Raw genomic sequence first — 17,544 nt, forward strand, 5'->3', positions numbered from 1 at the left:
GGACGATTGACCATGGGATAGAATTGTTGTCGGAGGTAAAAGCGTCTACAAAGAATGCTTATCGCATGACGCTGCCTGAGTTAGTCGAACTTCGGAAACCATCAAAGATGTTGTTGAATACAGGATCTAGTAGACCTGTACAAGCTCCGTTGGAGTCCCGGTCCTTTTCCTGAAAAAGAAGGATAGAAACCCACAACAGTGTATTGACCGTCGTATCCAGAGTAAGTTCACAGTTCACCGCAAATATCCACTTCCCACTCTCACCAGACTGTCTGACCGTCCACGTGGGGTGAAGTATTTCCTAAAGTCAGACATTCGATCGAGGTACTGTCGAGTAAGAACAACGAAGGTAGATGGAATCGAGACAACTTGTGTCACTGAACTTGGAACATACGAGTTCCCCGTAGTGACATTTAGTCTTACCAATGTCAAAGGAGGGAAGTGTTGTTCTGTGCAGAGCCAGATAAACGTGTTGAGTCATATGGTGGAGTGCCACCATGTTAGGTTGTTGAGAGAAGAAGACACTCAGTGGAGTGGGAGCCTCGAGTGTCAGGCCGCCTTCAACGGTCTGAAGCAAGCCACGATTAAGGGGCCAAGTCTTGGGGTTGCCGATATGATCAAGCCTCCCAAAGTTGAGGCCGAGAATTCAACTATATGCTTGGAGAATATTTACATCATTGTGTTGATGGCAGACAAAAGAATTGGGTTCAGCTGCTGAATGTAACCCAATTTGGTCACAGTGCTCAAACAAATTCGCTGATCAAGAGAAGTCAGTTTGAGATTAAAGGTAGTAGGCATTCTGTGTTGTTGCCGCTCATTGATGACCCTTATGTAGGGAACAACCATCAAGTTCACAGAGTTGAAAAGAAACGGGAGCAAATGGTCGACATCGCCCGAGTGTGCCTAGAAAAAGCTTCAAGGTCGATGGAGGAAAGGGTGGATCAAAAGTGATGCCCCCTTAAGTTCGAGCGGATGACCAAGTTGTCAATCCAAGGCGCAACAACGTCGTACGATTATCTATCAACCTGGAACAGGAAGAAGACAGAGAAGTCAAGGAAGTCCTTGTTGACAGAGTAAGGACAGATAGAAGGCCCATGAGGGAGATACATAAATTCCTAGTGAAGTGGAAGAACCCATTTGTTGAGGTAATTACAAGCAGAGAACGTGTCGAAGATCTTAAAGCGTGGAAGCAGAAGATCAAAGAGCTCCAGCTTCGCTAGTTGACGGGGACGTCAACCGTTTAGGTGGGGGAGAATGTCAAAGGCATACTGGTCCAAGGTATTATTTACCTATGGCCGTATGCCCGAATACCCCTAAATCGCTTTATCTTTATGTCGTGAAAGTAGTCTAGGTTAATTCTTTTGTTTTCGTGTCGCTGAGCCACAGTGTGAAATTTTGGCTTTTTCATATGCAAGTCTGTTAAGGCCAAAAATCTCAATATGTACTATAGGGAGTATCTGAATAGTCCGACCCCGCCCAAGACTTGTCACACTCTTTGTAAGCTAAGCTATTTTCTTTGCAATTGACAGTCTTCATTGCTTTCTTTTATGATGTTTTCAATAATTTACTTTCTCTCTCCCATTTTATAAAAACATTTTCCCGAGAACGTGGAGGGAGGCTACATCATACCGCGATTTTGTCCGTGGATTTCGAATATTGAACGGCTGACTTGTTAACCGAGCAGAACAAGTGCCACACAATCATGTTTGAAAGGTTACGATTGTGACACTTAGCACCGAGCCGTGTCATGACACTATTTTTAGGCCGTTTTGGTGTTTTTGAGATTTTTTAAGCTAAATTTTGATCTTTTTTTATTTTATTATTTTTTATTTTAAAGGATTAAAATGGGTTTGATTTCTCTAATTTCAAGAAAAGATAAGATTGAACAAATTTATAGACTGAAGAGTTAGCTACGACCTATGAGTGACAAAATAAGTTTCAAACCTGATTTTCTAAACTTGTTTTGATAGATTATGTTAAGTTATACTTTGATATGAAAGAATAAAAATTACTGTTGAGTTTCTAATTTATAAAACATGAAGTTGAGTTTAGAAATGTTTGAAAAGTTTTAAAGCATATTGTTGAGTTTATCGATGAGATTTATTTATTTTTTAAGTAAAACATCATTATGCTATCATGAGATTTGAGTTGAGAATATTTGAGCAAAGCTTATTGTACCAAGAATAGAGATTTGCTTAGGTAAAAGCTATTTGAACATCCTGAAATTTTCATATAATGTTTTAAAGTTTATGATTTATAAAGCATGTTCTATTCTATTCTATATATATATAAAGAAAAAAAAAGAAAAAAAGAAAAAGAAGATGGATGACAACTCATAGAAGTCATAATGCCTTCGGCTTAATAAGGCGGAAACTCATAGAAGTCGTGGACCTCGTCCATGATTTAACTACCATATTTTTATCAATACTTTTCGTTTTATTAGGTTATTTTTTAAAATAACATTATTTTAAAAGAAATTCTATACCTTACTTTAATTATAAAAAAAAACTTAGTCGGTTAATTCAAAGAATTAGAATGTAAAAATTTATAAAAACTGTATTAATTACATTTACATCACTGATCAAAATAAATAAAAAATTAAAAAAAATAAAAAATAAATGCACTTTTGAAAAACAACCAAATTTTTCAAATTTCTTCGAATTTTAGATAAATAAGATATATTTAGGGGTCTTTTCAAAAATATAAAAAACGAGAAGTATTTACACTATAGAACAATTTCGAAAATGGAAAAAGCCTAGAGACCCATCGTGTAAAATACCAAAAATGCCCCGTCAACAATGCGCGTAAGCTAACACGATTGTTTAGATTTGACTATTGTTTGGTACACGATCGTTTAAATTTATTTTTTCAATTCTATCGTTTAATTTGGATTACACGATCGTTTAGATTTCGTTACACAATCATTTAGATTTGGTTACCTAATCTAAACAACCTAAAAAAAAGAAGAGAAGAAAGATGATAGAATGCATGCAGTGAATGAAAAGAAAAAAAAAAGAAAAAAGAAAAAAGACATGCACGCACCTATAAAGAGAGAAAAACAAGAAAGACGATATAAAGAAATAGATTTGGTTATCCAAATCTAAAAAAAAAAAAATGGAATAAATAGCTAAAAAAGAAGAGTATAGGAGGATGACGATAAAAAAATCGCAGGGAGAAGAAAAAGATGGAAAGACAAACCTAGGACAAACTTAGAATATTTAAAAAATGGCTAATTTTACGGATTTTGTTACAGGCACGACAGTATTTAGTTTGTTATATTAAGAAAAGTTTACTCTATATTTAATATATTAATTTATATATTTATATCTTTTAAAAATATATTTAAAACTAAAAGATTGATAACTTTTGCATTTTTTCCCATATTTTGACCTGCATCCATGAGGCGAGGATACTCTCCATCCCCGCCTGTTCGTGGTGGAGACCCCAATCTCGAGTTTGGCCTATATTCTCAGTCAAACTAGAGACTTCTCTAACAGATCGAGGTGGAATCCACAAAGCTCGTTTCGGTCAGTTTTTAGAAATCCTATCTTTTATGTTAGTTTAGCCACTTAGTCTTTATGAGCTTTGTTCCTTTAAAAAATAAGAAAAAAAAAACCATTTTGATTCTTATTTTCAAAATTTAACACTTTTCTTGTTACCTTTCCAATAATGTTTATTCCGAAGCATTAGTGGCTTAGTGGAAGGCGGTCTAGGATTATAGTTGTACTAATTTGAAACTAAATTTTACATTGTGGCTATTCTAATCTTGATAGAGCAACAAACTTCTTAAAATAATAAAAATTAAAGAAACTCAAGGGACATTAGCCTGTTTCCTTCTTCCCAGATATCTGCAAATTTGTAGACGATTTAGTTTTTTCAAGTGGTATATGAAGCAGTTGAGATTCTAATGGTTATGCTTTATTTCTTCAAACGTCTTGCAAATCACAAAAACCCTCTTGAGATTTTTTTTTATAAAATATTTACAAAAATTCGAATTAATAAAAATAATAAAAAATTTCACTTATTTATAGATATGAATATCTCATCAGCCACCAAAAAAAAAAAAAAAAAAAAAGAATCGTCAATATCAGGCCAGGTAGCCTTTCACAGGCTATATTTCCTCTAGCACAATTCCTCTTCTTTCACTATGATTATGAAAATGTAATCTTTGATTTTAACAACTACTTCCTCATCCAACACATTGGAGGGCCACTTTGTTTTATGGAGATTGAAATAATTCCATTAAAATGTATTTTAATTTAAAACTAATTTAATAATTATCCTAGTCAATATGAAGTTACTAATTATTTGCCAAAATATTTTGAATCTCAGACCAAAAAAAGTCTAAAGATATTTTTAATAAAACAATTTAATACGTTAAAAATAAAGAGAGAAACAAAAGTAACTTTGGCTAAGTTTTGGTTGAATGGCGGGAGTAATTACTACTAATTAGTAGTTAGTAAATCAAGAGTAAATCGTTCAAAATATCGCACGATCTTTCTTGCTGTCTGTATTGGACAGCGGACCCTTTTTCCTCGAAAGTCAGCTCCCTTCAAAGTCCCCCTCCGATCCATCAGCAACCCCATATCGGACGGCGGCGGCGGCGGCCGACCATGCTTATACACCCAACCTCCTCCTCTTCCACTTTCTTCCCGTTTTCTTTCCCCTTTCTTTATTTCAACAACGCCCACTAGACCCTCTTCTTTCGGTTCCATTCACAGTATCACACCCCCCAAATGGACCCTTCTCTTCTCGACGATATTATCAATCGTCTTCTCGAGGTTCGTGGCCGTGTCGGCAAGCAGGTTCAGTTGTCCGAGTCTGAGATCCGACAACTCTGTCAAGTTTCTAGAGAGATTTTCTTGCAGCAGCCTAATTTGTTGGAGCTTGAAGCACCTATCAAGATTTGTGGTATCTTTTTCCTACAATACTACTTGCTTTCCCTTGAGATTTACTATTTCGTTTTCTTTGTTAATATTGTAATAGACAAGTTTGAAGGTTTTGATTTGTTGCTATTGCGAGAGGGTTTGGAGCTTTCTTAATCGTACTTGTTGAATTCTTTTGGTTAATTGGTCTTCTGGTTGACATATTTGAAGTACTTGATTTGCGGGGTTTTATCTCTTTTCTTTGCTCTGTTGTTATATAGCAGTACTTTGTCAACTTCTTTTAGTTTTAACATCTTTTGACGACTACCATTTGATTAATTGGCACCTAGTTGATGAACCTGCAAAGCTTTTATTTATATATGATTTCGGCGAGACGCAAGTACTTAAGCTAAGCTTACTGTACAATGGTGTGACATGGTTGTATTATTGTATATTGTTAAACTGCTTTGCCCCATTCAGGCTTTCCATTGGTTAAGTGGTCCATAGTTGATGAACCTGAGGAGGTCTTTATGTGGACAGAAAATGCAAACGCAGATACATGTATGCGTAGATTATTGCAATATTCATACATTATGTTTTGCATGGAAGCTTTTATTCATGTTTTTCTTTTATTCATTTTTCATTAACTAGTTTGCCAAACGCTTATTTAAGTACTTTAAGCCCTGTGTTAAAGTGTGTTGAATAACAAATCACTTAGACGTTTGGTTTTGTACTATTATAAGAGTTTTTGAATTATTTTTTAGCTATGCACTTGGGCCAAACACATTTTAGAAATACTCCCTTACAAGTACTTTACGTGATGTGGTGAGTAGGTCCATCAAGATTTATGGTATGTATAAACCATGCCTTTTATTTTCTCCCTCCCTCCCTACTTTATGGTTTTTTTTAAAATTTTGGTAGAATGAATGATTTTCATTGAAAAAGGGAAAAATCATAAAGGACCATACTGTTGGATCAAATAGAGCCTTAAGAATAACGAAAGGTTGAAAAAACAAAAAACAAAAATGGGCTTCAATTCGAAAGGCTGAGAGATAAAATGGCAATTGACTAATTAAAGGCATTAGTGAAGACTGAAGGAAGCCTAAAAGGAGGCATTGAACCTAATCAGAGCCCAAACCTTCTCCCAAGAACATTTTTTAAGACTCCTATTTCTCTCGAGCCAAACTCCATGAAAAAGCAAATAATGTTTTCCAGAAGAGCCTAAACCCTAAAACAATGAACAAACTAGGAGAACAAGGCTGGCAAGGAAAGTGCAATAAACTAGGAGAACAAACTCGATTAGCTTGTGCCATAAAAGGAAAGTGCAATAACCATTTAGCCAACAAGGCTGCTATACGCACTCTCATATGGAATATGACCCCTCACGAGAAATCATTCTCAGTTTTGGACCAGTATGACTTTTTGGAATTTAAGGAGTGAAGGAGCTTTAATTCAATCTCAATTAATCTCTTCATTACTTGTTTGTTCTCTTTTACTTTTTGGAACTTCATCTTCAAGTCCTTTTGTTGGTCGATTGCTCTACCCAACTACATTCTTTCTCTCTTGCATATGATTATTCTTGGTCATCCTTTCAAGAATGTGGCACAATGTCAATTAGGCTTTTCTTTGGTCATTTGGCTTGACAGGACTTAACTTATCTTTTCTATTGCCACTAAGGACCATGAATCTTTTATCTCTTTGGTTATGTATACAACTCTTGCTCGGTGTAAATTGCTTCCTCCTTTCTGTAATTATATTTTAACTCAACTTATAGCTTGTTAGTTATATATAATTGAATTCACCCTTATCTACTAGCTTAAGCTTTTGGGATTGATCAGTGATTTAAGATGGTATCTGAGTAGGTGATCTAGGGAGGTCTTGTGCTCCTGCAATGTTATATTTCCTTCCTAATTAATATTCATTTCCACTTGTTGGACCTTTCACATATTTCAAGCCCACAAGTGAAGTGGAGTGTTAGTGATGTGTAATTAAATTTACCCTTATTCACTAGTTTAAGCTTTTGGGTCATTTGGTGATTTAAGATAGCCCATTTTAAAAGATTTTTGTAATATTTTGAGTAGGTTTCCTATTTATATTAATAAAATTAATTTATTTGATATCAATATATATATTTGGGATCATTGTGAAGGCTCCTCCAACTGCTAGAAAAGTTCATAATGTTAGTGATATGTAATTAAATTTGCCTTTAACCACCAACTTAAACTTTTGGGTGAATTGGTGGTTTAATATGGTATCAGAGCAGGAGGTCCTGTATTCAAATCCTTGCATTGTCATTTCCTCCCCAATTAGAATTGATTTTCACTTGATGGACCTTTCAATTATTTCAAACTCACAAGTGAGGGGGAGTGTTAGTGATATATAATTAAATTTGCCTTCAACCACTAGCTTAAACTTTTGGGTCAATTGGTGGTTTAATACATGACATGTTATTTTTCTTTTTCTTGCTAGCTAATATACAGTGGACGAATTTGGTTTTGTCATCCCTTCCTAGAAGCCCTTTGTTCCTACATTTTTGTCACCAAGAATCTTCTTTTGCACTGAGTGGATATGAGTTGTTCCTTAATGTTGAGTCAGGTGGTTTTTTTAGAAAAACAATTAAAAATGGGCGACGTCACTTCCTCATGAGAGCTAATGTTGTGAGGATCACTGTGTAGCTAGATCTCAGAGGAGGTTAAACACCAAAAGTATACTTGTTCCACAATTTTAGCTCTTGTTTAATTTTCCTTAGTTTCATCACTAACCCTTGAGTCCTAGCCAGATCCTGAATTGGCAGTTTGGCACTCCCTTAAATCGGCTAACTTGTCCACTTGATCATTAGTGAACCTAAGGGTAGAATTTTTTACTATTGGAGTTTTAACAAGAAGATCCTTTCTTATCACTGTAGTTGTGGATGTTCTTAGCTGTGTAACGTCAATTGTGAATTAAGGGTTTAATGGAGGGTTTCATGTGGGTTGTTTATGATTTAGAAATGATACAATCATCTGTTTTGTTTGGTTAAGGATGGTTTATTTACTAGTCTTTACTCCATTCTGGCAGTGCTTGAGATCATTTAAGGGCTTAAGATTGATAAGGACTTGACAAGATGTAAGGTCTCCCTTACAATATTCTTGAATGAAGAAAGGCCTAAGGCGGTACACTCCTCTCTCTTTGTGAGAGTTCTCTTCCAAAAGCTGAAAATGAAATTCATCATCTACCCTAATATAATACCTTCCCTACAAAAGATGCTCTCCTCGCTCACAATGGTCCCCACAGCCCAACTTTCTTCCAATATCCCTTACTCCCCCCTCAATTCCCGCTTTACCGGCTCTTGCACTCATGGATGATTGGTGGTCTAACACAAGATTTCTCTATGTAACATAAGTTGTATGTCCTGAAGCTTGAGAATCAGAGAAAGGTAAGGTTGGTGCCATTTCTTATATCTATCTGGATCTTCCTTCGGGCAGTATAAGTTGTTGGTTTGGAGTATTTGGTTCTAGAGGAATAGGAGAAGTTTGAGGGTTTTGAAAAATCTCGAGAGTACTTGTGGTTAATTGCTAGATTTAGCTTCTACTTTGGCATTTGTTTTTGGAGACATTTTGTAATTATTCTTTAGGCTTGGTCCTTTGGAATTGGAGCCTTTTCTGTACACTTTCTCTTGCTTTTCAATGTTCTGGTGATGATATGTTCCTGTTTATAGGTGGATTGTCTGGTAAGGGAAGTCCCTTTGGCTTTTTCTCTGCTGTCTTTACCATTTAGCGCTCTTCAAATTTATTTATGTGGATTTTGTCCTCTTTTTTCTCTCGAGGCTCTCCTTGTAAAACTTATGACCATGTAGTCCATGTATTATTTCTTTATTTTTTAATGGGTATTTCATGGGAGGATCAACATTATTGGCTTGAGATCATTTTCTTTTCTTCTAGGACCCCGATGGACTAGTGTCAGTAAAAGTTCTTTGAACGATCCAAAGTTAATATTGATATATAAATAAATTTACCAAAGTCTACTAGCTTAAACTTTTTGAGTTCAATGGTGAGTTAACTTGGTATGATTGGAGAGGATCGTATATTTGAATTCCTATATTGTCATTTCCTTCCTTATTAATATTGATCTTCACATGTTGGCCTATTCTAAGCCTACAAGTGAGGGGAGTATTAAAGTGTTGACATAATACAAATATTGGTGAATAGCATGAAACATGTTATGTGGAGTGTAGGGGTGGAAACAATTTTGTTTGGTGGTCAAACCGAATCGAACTGGTTTTATTTTCCAAAACATATGTGAAACCGAACTGAACCGATTTATCAATTTGAACCGCACCAAACCGAACCACATATATGCAATTCAGTTCAGTTTGATTTTGGTTTTCAGAAACAGAGATGTGAGGGAGATATATTTAACAGAGAGATGAAGACGACATGTTAGTTGTTTTGTTTTCTTTCACGTTCTTGTGGGTTTTTTTACTTCATTGAGGGGGAGTCTTTTAGTGGGTAGTTTGAGGCAATCCTCTTTGATTCCTTTGTTTTGTGTTGTGGTTGCTGCTCTGGCAAATACACTATATGCAACTAACACTATATGCTCTGGCAAAGACACTGGCAAATACACTATATGCAACTAACACTATATGCTCTGGCAAAGACACTATATGCACCAAACCGAACCACATATATGGAATTCAGTTCAGTTTGATTTTTGTTTTCAGAAACAGAGATGTGAGGGAGATATATTTAACAGAGAGATGAAGATGACATGTCAGTTGTTTTGTTTTCTTTCACGTTTTTGTGGGTTTTTTTTCCTTCATTGAGGCGGAGTCTTTTAGTGGGTAGTTTGAGGCAATCCTCTTCCATTCCTTTATTTTGTGTTGTTGCTGCTCTGGCAAAGACACTATCTGATTTATTGTAGTATGGTTAGATGTCTTAGTTTCTTATGAGTTTGAGGAGAAGAAAGTGATGGATAGTTGTTTTTTTCCCTCATCATTTGCTTTTGGTTAAGTAGGGAAGATAGGTTTATGGAAGACAGATTGAATGTGATGGTGATGGAGATAAGGGAGATAGATTGAATGTAGAGAGATGAAGACGGCCGATCAAGGACGGAGATAAGGGAGAATTGAAGATGTAGATGAGGGAGAATCAAAGATGGAGGGTGAGGCTGTGAGGGAGAATCAGAGAGATTGAGAGATGCAGAAAATAGGTTGGGCGTGGGAGGTGGCAAGCAAGACAACAAGTTAACCCTTATATATATATTGAAGAAAACCCTAATATATATGTGTGTGAATAATTTAAGACTGTTTGATTTTGTTTTCGAAATTGAAACCGAGTCAAATGGAATAATTCAGTTTCCTTATTCCTTCAAATCGAACCAAACCGTATTTTTCGATTTTGGTGAGATTTTGATTTGGTTTGTTTTTGCAATTTTAATGACCACCCCAAATGTGAAGTTGTTGATTTGCTGGAGTGATTTGAGACAATTTTTTAGAGGCTTTTGGTGTGCAAAGGGCTTGTAACAGGTCTTAGTCCATGATTTAGGGGACATTCGGGCCCCAAGTTTTGTGTGGAGTTAGTCATTATATCTCATAGACCATAATAGCTAATCTAATTTAACGTCCCAAATAGTTTCTCAGGTGTTATTTTACCTCCATTTCAAATAAGGTGGCTTCTCTTTGGCAAGCGGCTTACCTTGCTGTCTCATAGAACCTAAAACTAGGGTTGTTAAAGCGTAAAACCAAGTGTGTTGAAATTGAATTTTAGTGTATCATGTGTCGTAAGTTTTGATTTGTTAGATAACATTTAAGCATGCATATAAACATAAAAGCTCAAAATAGAGAAATAAATAGTTATGCATTAATGGAATCAAAATATATGTAAAAACACTAAGGAGTTGTTTGGGGCGTTGAGTTGATTTAGCATGTATGGAATTCATGTGTCGGGAGAGTTTATATGTTTGGAGAGTTTATATGTCTATCTTAGGGGATGCAGAGTTGTTTTGTTTGAGTTCATAAGTTTGTATTTGGGGTGCTAGGTTGAGTTCATATGTCTAGAGGCATCTAGTTTTGTTTTTGTAACTCTTCATAATCTATTTTTATGGTTACCATTTTCTTTTAGAACTTTTTTCCTCAATAATTCAACCAATTTTTGTTTGATTAATATGGGTTGCCTTTTTTTAAAAAGTTTTTCTTTCTTTGAATTTTTTGTTTTTCTTTTTGTTAATGAACAATAACAACAATTAACCAACTACATTTTTCTACATGAATATAGTTAAATAAAATGAAAAACCAAAGAGAAACCACAACTTTTACTTCCAAATTCTTCTCCATAAATTTCCTCATCATATCCTTTTCCTTTTCTTTTTCTTTTTCTTCCTGTATTTTTACTTTGTCGTTAGTTTTTGGAATGCAATCTCCCATCTTAGTAGCCGATGTGATATTACTACTTTTTTTCAACAATTACAGTTTCAATTCCTCCAAATTTGGAGTATTATCAAAGAACAAATCCCAAAATTTTCATCATTTCTTGCTATAAAATGTTCTACAAAACAAATCCTTATTTTTTTTATTTGTTATTTGTTATTTTTGTTTGTTTGTTTTTTAACTATTTGTTCCACCATTTAATTATATGATACTTTTCTAAATTCTTAACACTTTTGGTTCTTGAAGTTTAGGGTTAATGTCTATTTGGTTCCTGATGTTTCAAAATTAACACTTTAGTCCCCAAGGTTTGAGAAATAGTTCTAGATGGTCTTGAAGCTACTTTGACTGTTTGTTGACTAACGGTAAAATGATGTGGTGGGTTAACTGATATTAAGCTAGCTGATTTGACAATTTTTTTTGCTTATGTGGCCTCTCTCTTCAATCTCTCTTTTTCCATCCTCTCCTCCAACCTAGCGAGCCTCACTGTCGTTTCACTTGTCATCGTGCATCAACCAGTGAAGAACGCTGGTGACACATCTCTTCTTCAGCCTCTGTTTCTTCTTCATTTAGATTTGAAGGAGAGGCTTCTTCCTTTTTCTAGACGAAGGAGAGAGATGCTTCTTCTAGATAGATCTGAACAAGTAGGCGGTTTTCTACAACTTGCTCAAAAATTTGAAATTGATGGCTAAAAAAGAAGAGGTGGAGAAGTAGAAGAAGAAAAAAGTTATGCCTTTGATTCAGATTTGTACAAATACACACCAGAAATTTGTATTATAAAGCTTTTTCTCCTTGACTCATTTTTTTGTTGAACAACAACCAGTAATAATTACTTTTTTTCCTTAAACATATATTGACATATCTTTGTTCTCTTATGAGTTGAATAATTATTTTTTTAACCATCAATTTCATGTTTGTGAACAAGTTAGAAGAAAACCTGTAATATCTTAAAGTGCCTCTATCATTTATCTGAAAAAATAAAGCTAAAAAAATTGAAGGAAGGAGCTTCTTCTTCTTCTTCACATCTGAACGATGAGAATGGAAGAGAGAGATGGGAGGCTTGTTGGCATTCTTCGTATCTGAACCAAGGAGGGAATGGAAACTAAAATGATGGTGTTAGGTTGCTGCCAGGGGTGTAAACGGGTTGGGTTGGGAGACATTCTCAACCCAACCCATATTTTCGAGTTGGTTGGGTTGGCAACCCGAATAACAGAATTAATTTTCCAACCCAATCCATAAAATATGGGTTGGTTTGGGTTGGATTGTTGAGTTTTATTGTTTTTTTTTCATTCCTAATGTTTGTAAAGTTTAAAATTGTTGTACCTGTTCAACATTCATAAATTCAAAATATCAAACATATAAATTTAAATAACTACACGATCGTGTGGATATGATCTAAACGATTGTTTACCAAGGCAACACGATCATCTAGCATGGTCAACATGATCGTTTAGATTTGAAGCCATTTTCCTATGTTTAAAAAGAACTACATGATCGTGGATATGATTTAAATAATCGCTTACCTAGTCAATACAATCGTTTAGTTTTGAAGCCCCTTTCCACATTGTCGGAAAATTACAGTCAAGGTGTCCAAACTTGTTTTTTTACCTCTGCTTCTGTGCACTTTGAACATTGAGCAAGTAAGCATTCTTAGAATCATTAAAATGAGCCAAGAGTCAAGACCCTCTGTATTAATATGATAAAAGCATTCATTTGGGGTTATGGCTATGAAGGAACAGAAGATCGGGGATCTATCTTAAATTTGGCTAAATTTTATGCTTCTGCCTAGCATGGACTCCCTTTTTTTTTTTGTGATTATGATCTCTTTGTAATTGATTAAATTGAGTATTTTTTTTTAAAAGTAAAATTAATAATTATTCATAATACATTTATTAGTTAGTTTGTATCCTCTGATGAGGTGAACATGTCTACCATGAATTTTGATGTATTATTTGATGGCTGGTTTCATTACACGCTTTGAGGGGCTTGCTTGGGGGAGTGTTCAAATCAGTTTTGCAAGTTCTATTTCTTCTTCGTTATATTTATCTTCAATAGTCGTTGGTCTTGCTAATGTTGTTCTATTTGTGATCTGTAGGTGATATACATGGGCAATATTCTGATCTATTAAGGCTTTTCGAATATGGTGGGTTACCTCCTCATGCTAACTATTTATTTTTGGGTGATTATGTTGATCGAGGCAAGCAAAGTCTAGAAACCATATGTCTTCTCCTGGCATATAAAATAAAATATCCTGAGAATTTTTTCATATTGAGAGGGAACCATGAATGTGCTTCTATAAATCGAATATATGGCTTCTATGACGAGTGTAAAAGAAGATTTAATGTTAGGTTATGGAAGACGTTTACAGAGTGCTTTAACTGCCTGCCTGTGGCAGCTCTGGTTGATGAAAAAATTTTGTGCATGCATGGAGGTTTGTCTCCTGACCTGAATAATTTGGATCAAATTAGAAATATGTCAAGACCAACAGATGTACCAGACGCTGGCTTGCTCTGTGATCTTCTGTGGTCTGATCCCAGTAAAGATGTTCAAGGTTGGGGAATGAACGACAGGGGTGTTTCATTTACTTTTGGTGCTGACAAGGTGACAGAGTTTCTTCAGAAACATGATTTGGATCTCATTTGTCGTGCGCATCAGGTTCTTATTGTTTTATTTCTGAGACTTCAATCTTTTTTTTATATATAAAAAAATGATAAACAAAGGAAAAATATCAATTTTATACCTCTAAACTTTGAGAATTTTGTCAATTAAAATTAATAACTAATAATTAATTTAAAGCACATATTTTTACAAGCTTATCAATTTACACTCTTTCAGATTTGTCAAACAAATATCTTGTGAAACTTATAATTTGTATTAATTGAACTCCTAAACTTTTGTTAGCAAATCAATTTAGACTCTTCTTTATGATTGCCTTCGAAAATCATCCATCCATCAATTCTCAAACATGCATGAACTTTAAATGTTGACTTCACAGAATGGTTGATTATGTGTGGATGATTCTCAAAGTAAATTCTAATTGAGAGTAACGTTTAGGAGTTTAATTGATGCAATTTTAAGTCGACATGATGTTTTTCCAAATGAAACATAATGGAAAATGTAAATTGACATTACTTGTAAAAGTTAAAGGTTTAAATTGATACAATTATTAGTTTAGAGTTTTATGGTTTGTTTGGATTGACTTAATAAGAAAAGATTTTCTAAAGAATTCATTTTTATTTAAACACTTTTGATAAAAACTGTTTAAAATGTATTTCAAAAGTTAATTTGAGTGGTTGTCAAATGACTTTATTTTAAAAATTAAACATTGAGAATGTATTCCAAACACACCTTTAATGGATACAACCCCAATTTTAGGAACATAAATTGTATTTTCCAAAAAAGAGAAATTGAGGCTTTAAATTGCCCCGAACTATGCATAGAATGAGGGAAATCTCAGTTGGTGAAAGTACTGAGATCTCTTCTCATTTTAGTCTAGTTTACAGAAATAAAGTTTCTTGTAAATTCTCTACTGATTGTAGATTGCAATATTTACTACTAGATTCCTTCCAGAATGTTTCTTGTGCCAAGAATGATGGATGTGGGTTTCTGTCCCTTTTTGAGCTTTTAAGCTTTTAACTAGTCATTACTTTTATATATAGGTTGTGGAGGATGGATATGAGTTCTTCGCAAATCGTCAACTTGTAACTATTTTTTCAGCACCTAATTACTGTGGAGAGTTTGATAATGCTGGTGCCATGATGAGTGTGGATGAGACGCTTATGTGTTCATTTCAAATACTAAAGCCTGCGGATAAGAAGCCTAAGTTGAACTTTGGAAGCACCACCACCACAAAGCCTGGAAATCCTCCAGCAGGGGTTAAGGTAAACATAACATTTAAAGAAAAAGTACTCTTTCTTAAGGTTGGATTTCTAGTCGTTCACTTTGTTTAGTTTTTAATTTAAAATGTCTGTGACCACCCTTAGTTAGCTTTAGCCATTTTTGGACGGTTCAAAGTAGAGAGGATTTTGGGAGCAAGCGTTGGAATCTACCTAGTGACCAACCACCTACTTAAGATATTAAAATTTCATAGTTTCCTGATAACCAAATGTGGTAGGATTAACTATTATGTGAGTAAAAAGAATATATATCTTTTGGTATGAACAATGAAGGTTCATGTTATTATACCATCTTTTCCCTAGTAGTTAGGACGGTGAGAAGGTATTGCTATCCCGTATCCATCTAGTTTTGAGGTCAAGTCTTTCTATCACGTTTAGAAGAAATTGTATCACATGTTCCTTAGCTTTTTCGTATCCAATAAACATACTTGCTTGTTGCTCATGGCATTTTGACTTACTATTTTCTTATGATCGTTTTGTTTATGGCAGTCCTTCCTTGGTACAAAAGCATGACTTGGTGAGGCAAGGAGGACTCTTGCGGCCAGTTGAGTCTACAAAACTTGGAAGTCTTTAACTTTTGGAGGAAACTCTAGGATCGATCATTTGATTCTAAACTTGAATGTTGAAAATTGTAAAAAAACAAAAAGGAAAAAAATTGTAAGGTGAACTTTAAAATGATTACAAAATATTGTTATCGTCGATACAAATTCGAGTTATTGAAGGTGGTAGGCTGAAATACTTGCCCATCTTCCTTGTACACTAATTGGCAGCGCCATCATTGCTATCGGTGGTACGGGTTTACTGTATGTGTTGGACATTTAATTATGCGTTTTCTCTCTTTTCTGGTTCATTAAGATGTTCTTCATTTTGCTCTTTCATTAATTGTGGCTGCAAACAACGGCCAATCTCCATTTTATAATGATCCATCCATTGCAGCTTCATCATATCCATCTTATTAGGTAAAAAAAAAAAAAAAGAATTTCTCCTTTTGGTGTTACGGGTTTCCACAATAATTTGTTTATTCACTGCCAGTCTTGTGGTTTGGTGAAAAAAGCTCATTTTTTATTATATGCTTTTAGTGTTCAGTGAGTAAATTTCAACATTTAAATGTTGATTTCATAAAATTGTAGCTTGATATTGTTATTTTGATTGTAACTATTTTTTTCTTCTTTTTCTTGAGCATTGGTTCTTTCTGGTTATCTTAAATATTGTTTAGTTTTATTTGTGAGCATTGCTTTTACTTGCTTGATTTGTATATGTTGTAGTTTTTTGAACGTTTTTTTTTTGTTTTGGTTTAATTTCGAGCGAGTTATTGGGCAAATCTTGTACAATATGTATGTTGTTTTGCGGCTAATTTTATAATTTCGTCTTGAAGAGATGCTATTTTTTCAAATATATGATTTAATTTAATAGATCAAGGGTTTAAAGTTGGGGCAGGTATAAAAGTAAAGCAATGGGAATGTCTAAACGAGTTTAGCTCCGCCACTAAGTTGAAAGTTTACCTTATTAAAAAATTATCAGTTCCGTTCAGGAAATATTACTTTGAATATTTGTTTAGGAAATAGAAGTTCTGAGTACTATCTTTAATATGCATACTCTTTATTGTTATCAAAGGCATATTCACACTGTCTTTATCTAAGAAACTGGGAGTGTTGGTATAAGTGATCCAGGGTGGAACAAAAATAAAATACTAAAGCATTAAAACGTTGAGAAAAAGAACTGAGTTGAAAACCGTAAAAATGAAATGAGTATGGTATAATGAATAAGGGTGTGTTTGGGGGAAGGGTTGATTTAGGGAAAGGTTAGTGTTATGATAAAACTAGTGTTATGTTAAACCTAGTTTTATCATAACCCTTGTTTGGGTGAAGAATTTAGAAATGTAGTTTTATGATAAGAGGTGTTTGGGGAAAGGTTAATTATTTCCTATTTGTAATTAGCGATAGCGATGTCCCTCTATTTTGAACAAATATAATTACCTGTTATAACGCTTGAGCGAAACTGTGACTATTTTCCTTAATTTCATAATGAAAAAAATAGTTGTCTACAATAGCAAAAGCATAAACAGTCAATATCATAAAGAAAAAAAGTAAGCAAATAAAAAGCAATCCAGGTCGATGCGAACATAAACTATCTCGTGATGTCTCATAGGAGGACTCTACAAAATCCTTCCCTATCATCCTCAGGCATGAGCACGAAACCCCGAAGGTCGTCCATACGAGACAGAAGATGTCTTTGCAATAGCGCCCTATCCAAACGCGTTAGTTCCAGCATCTCACGCAATATGCGAAAGAATTTTGTGCGCATATGGTTGTCATTGACAAGGGTGCGTGTAGGCCACTCCGCAATCATCCTGAGTTACTCGTTTGCTTGGTCGAGCGCCAAA

At 34.6% G+C, this 17,544-nt stretch overlaps 1 protein-coding gene across 2 annotated transcripts; it reads left to right on the forward strand.

Annotated features, from left to right (window-relative positions):
• Positions 1-4,429: 4,429 nt before the first annotated feature.
• On the forward strand, positions 4,430-16,011 carry LOC103501016 (serine/threonine-protein phosphatase PP1 isozyme 2-like). Of its 2 annotated transcripts, XM_008464492.3 has the most exons (5): positions 4,474-4,911; positions 5,346-5,426; positions 13,361-13,920; positions 14,925-15,146; positions 15,651-16,011. In XM_008464492.3, exons 1-5 carry the CDS (start codon positions 4,737-4,739, stop codon positions 15,672-15,674), a joined length of 1,062 nt encoding a protein of 353 aa, XP_008462714.1. In that variant the 5' UTR covers positions 4,474-4,736; the 3' UTR covers positions 15,675-16,011. The 2 variants fall into 2 exon arrangements, with proteins under 2 accessions (XP_008462715.1, XP_008462714.1); XM_008464493.3 differs by lacking the exon at positions 5,346-5,426 and having other exon boundaries at positions 4,430-4,911.
• The last annotated feature ends 1,533 nt before the right edge of the window (positions 16,012-17,544 follow it).

This window comes from Cucumis melo, chromosome 2 (assembly GCF_025177605.1).
Source record: "Cucumis melo cultivar AY chromosome 2, USDA_Cmelo_AY_1.0, whole genome shotgun sequence".
Lineage (NCBI taxonomy): Eukaryota > Viridiplantae > Streptophyta > Magnoliopsida > Cucurbitales > Cucurbitaceae > Cucumis > Cucumis melo.